Source organism: Urocampus carinirostris, chromosome 5 (assembly GCF_059441175.1).
Source record: "Urocampus carinirostris isolate Australia breed hairy pipefish chromosome 5, RoL_Ucar_1.0, whole genome shotgun sequence".
Classification (NCBI taxonomy): Eukaryota; Metazoa; Chordata; class Actinopteri; order Syngnathiformes; family Syngnathidae; genus Urocampus; species Urocampus carinirostris.
The window spans coordinates 38,871,891-38,883,556 of NC_142353.1; the positions used below are offsets into that span (position 1 = coordinate 38,871,891).

Below are 11,666 nucleotides of genomic sequence, written 5' to 3' on the forward strand. Positions count from 1 at the left end.
TCATCCTTTTTTTCTATTTTCTTCTGCCTTTTTCAGTTTTTCATGTTTTTTCCTTTTGTTTCTTCCCCCCCAAGCCCTTTTCTGGCATTTTTACTTGTCAGGGTTGCCACGGCACCCAATTGGCCCTGCCCAGTGACACCAGCTAAAACGCGTTGACAGATTGTTGCCGGACTACTTATACGCTGTCTTGTGAGTCGCCTGGTGTCAGAGCGTCTACGAAACTCCTGCTAGACTCTGTTGAGATATGCCAAGTCCTGTGAATCTCCGTTTATGCCTGTGTTTGATCCTGTTTTATTTTCGGCCCGATCTGTTTGTTTTTGTTCACTTCCTCGTTCCACTCAAGCTACTTCCGCGACCCACGATCTTCGGATCGAGTGTGCACTCATTCCTCTACTCCCCAATAAACTGTGAGTAACGTTACGCGATTGGGTTCTCATTCCCGTTTCCTGTCCTGGTTTGTGACATTAGTCTTTTTTCTTATTTTATTTCCCACTTTTTCATCCCTTTTCTCATTTTCCTTGTATACTTTTGATTACTCTAGCCGTTTACTTCTTTTTTCTTTTATTACTGTCTCTTTTTGCTTTTATTTTTTCTTCTGTTTATTTTCTTTTTGCTTTATTTGTCCCCCTAATGTGCATAATGTTTCATAAGAATTTTTAACATGTGTGTAAAAGCAACAAAACCAATCTGAAGGGGATTTTGGGAGCTCTTTTTAGTGAGTCAAACCGAAAGAGCTTCTTCTCGAAAACAGACGTAATTTCCATTACTATGAGTTTATTTGATAAAAAAGAGCTACGTAACTGCTAATTTCTGCAAATCCTTATGATAGCAGTCCTTTCTTTTTAACATGTTTCTTTTCTTTTCCTGGATTTTTTTTTAACTCCACCTGGCACCTTTCTGCCCTCCATCGTACCTGACTCTATCATTCGCGCTGTTCTGTGGTTATTCTACTGCTAAAAAAAAGAAGAGTGGGTGTGGGCCGAACCAGCCTAAATTTTGGACTTGAGAATGAATGCACGAGTAAGGTTGGATAGCGTAAATGACAGACACATGTTCATATGATTTTTCTCATCCAGCCAGCCCAAACTCAACCTTAAAATTTCCCGATCTTCCCGATTAGCCACTCCGGCATTGTGTTTACTGAATGAATATTATTGTAAGGGAGCTTACTTTTTCATGATGCAGTTTGAAAATTGCTGCATTGCTGACTTAGAAATGTTCCGTCAATTAAAAAGAGCCCTTTTAATGACAACTTCACCCATCATATTATCCCTTTACAGTGGAACCTCGGTTCTCGACCATAATCCGTTCCAGAACCCTGTTCGAAAAGCGATTTGTTCGATCACCGAAATCATTTTTCCCATTAAAAATAATGTAAATCGTTTTAATCCGTTCCAACACCCTGAATGTTTACCTTGAATGTTTAACGTTTACATAAAGCTAACCCAGGCTAATCGTACGTCCGCGTTATCGTAATCTTCCGTACGAAAGATTACGCTAACATGAACGTGTAAAAATTCAAAAAATCAGGTCGTTTACAAGTCATTTAGCACCCGGGTCTCCACAATAAGTGGTGAACGGTTCATTGGAAAGGGGGCTCCATTCCAACACCCTAAATGTTGGGCTCCGTTCCAACACCCTGAATGTTTAACGTTAACATAAAGCTAACCCAGGCTAATTGTACGTTCGCGTTATCGTAATCTTCCGTACGAAAGATTACGCTAACATGAACGTGTAAAAATAAAAAAAAGGATAAAGAAAATAATTATGAATAGGATTTCTTACCTTTGTGGTGGTCAGCAGAAGGCGCAGGTAGACGGTGGGGAGAGGGCTGGAGGAGGAAGGAAAATTATTGTTTGGAAGGATGTTCTTTTCTCTTAAAATACCGATCTAATGATGCTTGCTTCTGTCTTCTTTTAGCACTTTTCTAAAGTGACTCATGACAGTGTCATTAAAGTCATCGTACTATCGTACTGATCGTAGATTTAGCCATGCTGTATTCCCTAGCAAGATCAGACACTCGCACACCTCCTTCATATTTTGCAATTATTTCTTCCTTAAATGCAATAGTTGTACGCACTACTTTTCTTTTTTCACCTGTAGCAACTTTGCTGCTTGCACTGACTTTCTTCAGAGGCATAGTTAGGGGCTAAAACACCCGTACGCCGCTCAGCATCACACCCTAGCGTACGCACTCACGCATTACCGGCGTTCGAACTCCGATTTTTTGACCGAACAGCGGAGCAAGAATTTCTCGAAATTTTTGGTCGGACTCCGATTTGTTCGAACTGAGAGGCGTTCGAAAACCGAGGTTCCACTGTATTACCGATTTTTCTGATCACTGAGAAACTGTAATTATTGAAACATTGATCCTTTTGTATAGATAATAGACCAGGGGTCAGGAGCCTTTTTGACCCAAAGAACCATAAAAGCAAAAAATGTTTTAAAAAGAAATTGAGAGAGCCACATCATATATTTTCAGACAAAATTGAAAAAACTGCCAAACACGCTCTCTAGACAAAAGCTCATTCTTCAGCACATTTGATTTCACTGTGTGTCATTTGATGATTTAATCAAATGTATGAAATGATCTCATCTCATCTCATCTCATTAGCTGCACCGCTTATCCTCAGTAGGGTCGCGGGCGTGCTGGAGCCCATTCCAGCAATCATCGGGCAGTGGGCAGGGGAAACCCTGAACTGGTTGCCAGCCAATCGGAGGGCACACAGGGACAGACAACTCGCTCGCTCATTCACACCTGGGGACAATTTGGACCGGCCAATTCCACCTGAAATGCATGTCTTTGGAATGTGGGAGGAAACCGGAGTGCCCGGAAGAAACCTACGCAAGCACGGGGAGAACGTACAAACTCCGCACAGGAAGTCCGGTAGCTAGATTTGAACCCACACAGGAGGTTCCCCAAGACCTCAGAACTGTGCCGCACACGCGCTAACTACCGCGCCGCCGTGCTGCCCGTATGAAATGATAATAATACCAAATCCTGTGTCCCAAATCAACGTAAATATGCCATTTACAATTTGTCTTCCACTTTCAGTTAAGAGTGTTGAGGCATTTTTTTTCCATGAAATTTGTCCTTAATAAGGGTTTCAAAACAATGTGCATGCAAAGTTCTTTTGTAAAAATGTCTCAAATTACTGCAAACGATAAGCATATCGTCATATTCACTTTCAGTGTAGACTGTACTGAGCGAGAGAGACAGAAGGAAGTGCCTTTAGCTGTGTGCAGAGATCCGCCCACCTGTACTGCTCACCCAATCAAAGCCAGCGTTTTTATTTATCAGTTTAAATGGTTTCTTATCAAACTTCTGCATTAAGTTGCTTCGGCTTTGTATGGACCAAAATCAGAATGAAATCACTTGACTTTGGAACGGCACAGAGAGATGTGCAATAGTTAAATTTTATTTCGGAGCCATACGTACTCTTGAAAAGAGCCATAGGTTCCCTACCCCTGTAATAGACAATAATTGTCACACCATGATAGTGCTATTTTATACCTATCTGTCACAAGTTCCATTATTCTGCACACAAAAAGTCTGTCAATATTTAACAAATAATATGATTAAAATAGCCTATTTAACAACAATGATTCCGCTCTGTTTTAGCATTAGTGGCTCAAACGTTTTAAATAATTTTATTAAATCAAAATGATAAAAATTATAAATGTAAATAATTGAATATACTGTAATCCCTTGCAACATTGCCCTTCACAAACTCAGTGGAATTGTGAGCTGAAAAATATTACATGATCCATTATTTCTGATTGAATATTGTTGCTTTTTCTTGGGCCTGGTGGCTCTTTTTTGCTGATCTGTCCACCTAAAAATGAACTACACTCGTCCAGTAACGATCTATTATCCCCAATTATATATTGTTGCGAGCATGGATTAGCAGGAGAGTTCCGTTGCCTGCCTAAAATGAACTGTAGATAGATAGATAGATAGATACTTTATTCATTCCCGTAGGGAAATTCACACTTCCAGCAGTATCCTTGTGTTGAAAAATAAAATAATAATAAAATAAATAGAATACAGAAATACCCAGTATAACGTGTTGATATATGTATATATGTATGTACTTTTTTGGCCACGATTCATTATCCCCAGTCACCCAATGTTGCGAGCGGATGATGAGAGAGAAAATCAATGTCATGCCTGGCGTTCTTTCAGCCTAAAATGAAGAGTACCTGTGCGGCCGTGATCCAATATCCCTGGTTGATGATTTCTTCGAGCTGGGCCTGGAGAGCACATGTTAAGAATACATGGATTATTTCAGCGTATTGTGGAGGGTTCTGGACCTGCTGCCCATTAAACACAATAAACCAAATTTTACAGTACCGTATTTTCACGACAATAGGGCGCACCAGGTTAAAAAGTGCAGTCTACATAGCTGGTTCTGTATTTACCACTACACAGGGCGCACCGCACGATAGGGCGCAGGTGCCCTCTGGTGCGGCCGCCATACGATAACACAGACAAGCATACAAGTTTGTGTAATTAAAAATATAGCGGGAGTAACACTGACTTGCGAGCCATCGATTCATCAATCTTTCTGCGGCTGCCCGGTTTCCATGTTCTTCCGCGTAGCCTGGAAATCGACACACCACGGCGGAAGAATACACAGAGGGCATTGATATAACTGTCAACCTGTACGTTTTTTGCCGTACAAAGTACGTTTTTATGCATTTTAAGACGAGTACGACGTACAAGGAAATCTGTATGGAAAAACGCAAATTTTTCAATCGCATGTGTCTGCCGCCTGGGGATTTCCCATCATGCATCATTCCAGAAAAAAAAAAGAAATATGGTGTACGATTATTTCGTATTTTGTGCGGGAAAATATGACAGTCTCTACGGGCGTGGAGCCGTGGAGGTTGACAGGTATGCATTCAATGAAGGGAAAGTGATTAATATTTGGGGAGGACAACTCTATTCAGCATCCAGTAGCTCAACAACTTGGTAGATACGCTACCGAGTCAGCATCCATGAGTACTTCCACACGTGACGTCTTGTGTCCTCAATAACCCTTAAAAAATCCCCCCCCCCCCTCTTCTGCACAAGTGGGACATTTGTCACATTCACACAGGAGGTGCATAGAAGTTGCATTGAGTTGGAAATGTGGACGATTTCAACCAAAACCATTCTAAGTCTATGACTTAGCTGAGGCTCGAACCTATGATCTTCCAGTCTCCTAGCAGGGGCCCAACCCTTAGGCCACTAGGCTAGGTCATATCCACCACTAAAAACTGTGAATGTTTTACTTTTATTACATTTTTGCCCCCACAAATTTAAATACAACCTAAAATGGACATTCTAAAGACACTATGGTTCTGTGTAACTAGCAGTAGAATACATGAATATCAAAGAAGTTGTAGTAATTGATACAAGGTAAATTCAACACTGCTAATGAGCATAGCCAGATATGATTTGGTGGATTTACTGATGGTTCAGTCCTAAGGTTGTTAAACACGAGGACCGAACCAATTCAGCCTATCTCTGTTGTCCAAGCCGATGGAATCCTGGGTCTCGTCTTATCTCGTTTGGTGACAACCGGACAGCAGTTGCCTCCATGTAAGGGTCTCGCTCCGGCACCGCAGTTTATTCTAAGCCCTAGCAGATAACGTGGGCTACATAAAACCCACCCCAGCATCAGACCTGGGCTGGGAGGACACGGGGATAACATAGACATGGTAAGTTAAGAACTGAGGACAAAAAATATACAGAATCTATGGTTAACGGTGTGTCCTATAAAGGCAAGCAAGAAAGCGTCCAATAAGAGACAGAGGGGAGCTCAGAAGTCCTGCTCCAACGTCTTTTCCATGTTTGAGCAGTCACAGATTCAAGAGTTCAAGGAGGTAAGACTTTTAAAAGTAGGGAAAGTAAAATTAGGATTTAAGGGGTGGTTTCGGTTTTCTGTTGAAGGCGTTCGGCTGCATTGACCAGGACAGGGATGGCGTGATTAAGAGGCAAGACCTGAAGGAGACCTACGCACAACTGGGTAGGCTCCGTCCCCTCAAGGTCATTACTGTTAAACTGTGTTTTTCTCGTTATTATCGCTAAACGTGAAAATAATTAACCATGACATGAGCCATTTTGTGGCACAGCATATGCTAAATGAAGTCCATTACATTGACTCAGGTTTCTCATCAAATTGCGATATAGTTACATCCCAAACCAGGGGTCAACAACCTGTGGCTCTAGAGTCACATGCAGTGCCTGAGTGGTTCCCTAGAGATTTTTCCAGAAATGTTTGAAAATTATAATAGATGGGGGAGGGAAGTACATAATATATGTATTTTCTGTGTGATGGTTTTCTTTAGAGAGAGTATTAGCAGGGTTGGGTAGGGTTACTTTAACTGGATTACTTTCAATTACTTTTGGATTACTCCAATACCAAATATGCTCATAAAAGACAAAAGAAACTAAATATGAATAAAATGATGACTCACAACACGTGGTAAGCTTTCTCTCCTGGCTTTGATCTCTTTGATATCCAGCAAAACTAACATAAAATGCGACAGAAACAAAATGAAAATAAATCCAAACAGCTTGACAACATCCTTTTTGCCGTTCCATGTATTCCGAGCTTGCACAAAATTTAGTAATTGTATTCATATTTAGTTTATTTTGTCTTTTATGAGCATATTTGGTATTGGAGTAATCCAAAAGTAATTGAAAGTAATCCAGTTAAAGTAACCCTACCCAACCCTGAGTATTAGATAGGCTCCAGACATTTGGTTCTTTTTTTGGTCCGTTAGGCTGTTGCAAAATTTTGGGTCCTAGATACTCTGCATGGCAGATCCGCCGATCGGTACTTGCAAAAGTTTTTGTGTGCAAGTATTTGCAATTCTAAGGCATTTGCTATGCTAGCTTGTTGGTATCAAACTCCCTTTTTAAAATACATCGGAAGTAATCTGACCGGGTGAGCTGGCTAGTTAGCTTGATTGTGACTCAATAGAAATAACTTGAATTTCTGTCATTTATAAAGAAGTCTTAGATCCAACTGTGCTTTCTTAGCTAGCTAGCTTGAAATTAATACATCAGGACAAGCACACTAACTCTATTAATATTATTATTAGCTTCATTTATGGTAAGTTCTTATTAGATCAACTAGCTAGGTAGGCAGCCTTATTTTCACTTTTTTAAAACAACTCGGATGGCTGTTCTTGACCCCCGTTGCTGAGACAGGAAACCAGGCGCAGCCGAGGGGCTTTTTCCTTGCCACTGAGACAGGAAACCAGGCGCGGCCGAGTGGCTTTTCTCCTTGCCCGCCAGGACGGAAAACCAGACGCGGCTGAGGGTCTTTTCCCCCTCTGCCAAGACAGGGAACCAGGCGTAGCAGAGGGGCTTTCTCCTCGCTGCCAGAACAGGGGACTAAGCGTAGCCGAGGGGCTTTCTCATTGCCACCCGGACAGGAAACCAGGTGCGGCCGAGGTGCTTTCTCCTGTCACCAGGACAGGAAACCAGACGCGGCTCAGTAACTTGCTCATCGAGACCAGGACAGGATCCCAGGCGCGGCCGAGGGGCTTTCCCTCGCCGTCAGGACAAGAAACCAGCCGGGGCCGGAGGTCTATCTTCTCGTCGCCGGGACAGGAACCAAAAGCCTGCTGCCGGGACAGGGATGAAGGACCATCCTACTGGGTCTTTTGTTGGTCAGGTCACTCTGTTAAGGTTTTGAGTTGATGGACCCATGTGGGAAAAGCAGAAACTGGAGGCAGGGGTGCTTAAAAAGAGGGATGGTATTCAGCAAAAAAAGGAGGTAAAAGGTGACAAACGAGGGGTTCACAGTACAACAAAATGTCTGAACAAAACATAACAAAGTCCAGCTCAGAAAAAAAAATAAAAAAATAAAAATGAAATATGCAAGTAAATTAGTAAATAAATAACTCGTGTGAGCTAAACCACTAACAAAATGAAGTAGATCGAGCATGATAGAGGAATGAACAAGACCCGATGACGTGTGATGTTCAAAATGTCTTTATACAGCAGGGAACCTATGGCTCGCGAGCCATATATGGCTCTTTCTATGAGTATCTGTGGCTCAGAGACCAATTTGATTGCATGCAAAATTTCTCCATCTTGTTCAAAACCGGGATTGTCTATCCTATACAGGTACACGTAAAGCCAAACAAAAGCTAAATGTGAAGGAAACACTTCGCAGTATATATAGGGCACGTTTTTCACTACAATTTACAGTCAAGGTGTCACACAAAAAAAGGGGAAAAAAAACTCGTTTTGGCTGTACAACGCTAAAGAATCCTTTATTTAAAAGTTCACTATATAATCTGTGTTCAGTGTTCAGATACTTTATGATGAATCCACAGAACTGTAAATACGCCAAAACACCGGAAGAGAACTTAGTCATTTGATTGGGTGAGTGGGAGGGATGGGTGGAGCTATGCAAAAAGTACAAGCATTCCCTCCCATCTCTCGCCAAAGGTAAGCACATAAGGCTCCCTATTCTCAGAATGTTGTGACGTTTTTACAAAATAACTGCTTGCATCTGGTTTTGAAACCAATATGTATGAAAAAAAGGGTCAAAAGGAGTTTAACCGATCTTGAGTAATTGCAAGAAAGAGACAAGTTTAAAGTGGTCTGTTTGTTGAATTTGGGACAGGGGCTCTGGCATTATTCTCTTTTCATAATTTTTATCAAATCATCAAAAATAAATGTGCTGAAGACTAAGCTTTTGTCTGGGGCGCGGGTTTAGCAATTTAGTAAATTTGTCTCATAATATATGGTGTGGCTCTTTCCCAAAATAAAATTAATATTTTTTGCTTTTATGGCTCTTTGAGTCAAAAAGGTTCCCGACCCCTGTTATACAGGATTCAGAATAATTGAGCACAGGTGTGTGGTGATTAGACACACCTGTGCCCAGTTCGAACCCGGGTTGGGGCCTTCTTACCAGACCGTAACAGATCCTTATGGAAATGATCTACAATCTACAGAAAATAGACCACATGTTAACCATGGTTACGATGAAAATAAATAAATAAATAGAGCAAGCCCTTGCAGAGGAATACATATTTTGTGTTTGTGTGCACCAGGAAAGCTCAACGTAAAGGACGAAGAGCTGGACGAGATGCTGAATGAGGGCAAAGGACCAATCAACTTCACAGTCTTTTTGTCCCTGTTTGGTGAGAAACTCAACGGTGAGATCCGCCCGGACAAATGAGATCCTTTCCCCGGTATTTTGTTGATCGTGTGGACTTTGTTCCTCAGGGACGGACCCAGAAGACACCATCCTCGCTGCCTTCAAGCTCTTCGATCCCAACGGCACAGGATTTGTCAACAAGGACGAGTAAGACCTGAAAAACTCATCACGTTAACGTCTAAGCTTTCCGCTAAATGGTTTGGCTCATCTCCTGGTGCAGATTTCGACGACTGCTGCTGAACCAGGCGGATAGATTCACTGCGGAGGAGGTCTGTTCCCGTTCCTTAAACCTTTTAAACTTCTCGTTCCAAGTATTGGGTCATGTGTTCTGTGGCTTGACTTTCAAGGTGGATCAAGCTTTTGCGCTGGCTCCCATCGACCCCACGGGGAACATCGATTACAAGTCCCTCTGCTACATCATCACGCATGGAGATGAGAAGGAAGAGTCCTGAACCGGCCTGTCCATGTTTGAAGCATACCTGGAATAAGATGCAATAAACACTACAATTATGTACTGTCTCTATCTGGTCACAACCTGGTCGATCTTATTTTTTTTTTTCTTAAAACACTCGGTCGGATCGTTTTTTTCATCCATCCATCCACTCATCCACCCACACAGTGTATCCATCCCTGGATTGATCCATTCATATAGAAATCCAAACATTTATCCATCCGTATATCCATCCATCCATACATTAATCCATTCGTCCATACAGGATATACGTCAAAAATCCATACATCCATCCATTAATAAATCCATCGATGTATCAATCATCCTATAAATCTATCCATCCATCCATTTATCAGCCCATCCATCCATAAATCCATCCGTACATCAATAAATCCATCCATTCATAAATACATCCATCCATACATCAATCCAGTCCATACAGTATATACATCAAAAGATCCATCCATCCATCCATTAATAAATCCATACATGTATCCATTATCCTATAAATCTATCCATCCATCCATAAATCCATCTGTCCATCAATAAATCCACCCATTCATAGATCCATCCATCCATCCATCAATCCGTTCGTCCATACAGTATATACATCAAAAAATCCATCCATCCATCCATTAAGAAATCCATTCATGTATCCATCATCCTATAAATCCATCTGTCCATCAATAAATCCATCCATTCATAAATACATCAATCCATATGTCAATCCATTCGTTCATACAGTATTGACATCAAAAAATCCATCCATCCATCCATTAATAATTCCATCCATGTATCCATCATCCTTTAAATCTATCCATCCATCCATTTATCAGCCCATCCATCCATAAATCCATCTGGCCATCAATAAATCTATCCATTCGTAAGTACATCCATCCATACGTCAATCAATTCGTCCATACAGTATATACATCAAAAAATCCATACATCCATGAATCCATCATCCTATAAATCTATCCATCCATCCATTTACCCATCCATCCATCAATCAATCCATCTGGTCATCAATAAATCCATCCATTCATAAATCCATCCATCCATACATCAATCCGTTCGTCCATACAGTATATACATCAAAAATTCCATCCATCCATCCATTAATAAATCTATCCATGTATCAATCATCCTATAAATCTATCCATCGATCATTTATCCATCCATAAATCCATCCATTCATAAATACATCCATCCACCCATATATCCACCCATTAATAAATCCATAAATCAATCCATCCATTGGTCCATCTATCCATCCTTGTGATATTGTTAAACAAAACAAATTGGACCAAAAATAGTATGGAATAGAGAGGTCGCTGCCATGTTTGCCTGGCATCTTGCTGCTACGCTGTGCTCTTGGCACTGGTTTTCGTTCGCAATAGAACGCAGATGAGGACCGTCAAGCGTTGTAATCCGGCCCACAAATCAACGATGAGTGAAGCGCAAAAGAAAAACAAGCTGCAGTTTTACATATGTCCACTCGATGTCACCAAAGTAAATCAAATGGAGCTGTATTTCTCTCTCTCTTGCTTTCTCTCTCTCTCTCTATTTCTCTTCTTTTTTTTGGTTTCGTCACACCTTCTTACTTTCTCTCTTTCTCTCACTATCTTTCTCTCTTTTTCACTATCTTTCTCTCTCAATTTTTTTTTCTCACTCTGGCTCACTCTCATTTTGGCCTTTGTTCACCCCCTTCCTCAGTCTCTTTTTTTCCCTCTCTCGTTCTCACTCCTTCTTTTCGAGCACTCTCGCTCTTTCTTTTTTTATCTTTTTTTCTCTCTCTCTCTCTCTCTCCATTCGTTTTTCTTTCTGTCGTCTTTCATCAATTTATCTTTCTTACTCTTACTCTCCCCTTTTTTTCTCCCAATTCTCTCTGTTGTGCTCTCTCTATTGTGTGCCCTTTATTTCTTTCTCCCTCTCTCTTACTCTGTCTCCCTTGTTCTCTCTGTTTTTATCCACTTTCTTCTCTTTTAGCTTTTCTCCCTCTGTCTTTCTTTCTCTTTCCCTTTAATCTACTAGTCTGCCCCCCC

At 41.1% G+C, this 11,666-nt stretch overlaps 1 protein-coding gene across 2 annotated transcripts; it reads left to right on the top strand.

The window, feature by feature from the left end:
• Positions 1–5,609: 5,609 nt before the first annotated feature.
• On the top strand, positions 5,610–9,689 carry myl7 (myosin, light chain 7, regulatory). Of its 2 annotated transcripts, XM_088335205.1 has the most exons (7): positions 5,610–5,706; positions 5,770–5,871; positions 5,939–6,014; positions 9,064–9,168; positions 9,239–9,317; positions 9,391–9,439; positions 9,518–9,689. In XM_088335205.1, the coding sequence occupies exons 1-7, from the start codon at positions 5,704–5,706 to the stop codon at positions 9,620–9,622; spliced, it is 519 nt and encodes a 172-aa protein (XP_088191331.1). In that variant the 5' UTR covers positions 5,610–5,703; the 3' UTR covers positions 9,623–9,689. The 2 variants fall into 2 exon arrangements, with proteins under 2 accessions (XP_088191331.1, XP_088191329.1); XM_088335203.1 differs by having other exon boundaries at positions 9,391–9,689.
• The last annotated feature ends 1,977 nt before the right edge of the window (positions 9,690–11,666 follow it).

Coding starts and splice junctions, on each gene's coding strand:
- myl7 (XM_088335203.1), top strand. Junction 5,872..5,938: donor AGATTCAAGAGTTCAAGGAG/GTAAGACTTTTA, acceptor TTTCTGTTGAAG/GCGTTCGGCTGCATTGACCA. Junction 9,169..9,238: donor GTTTGGTGAGAAACTCAACG/GTGAGATCCGCC, acceptor TTTGTTCCTCAG/GGACGGACCCAGAAGACACC.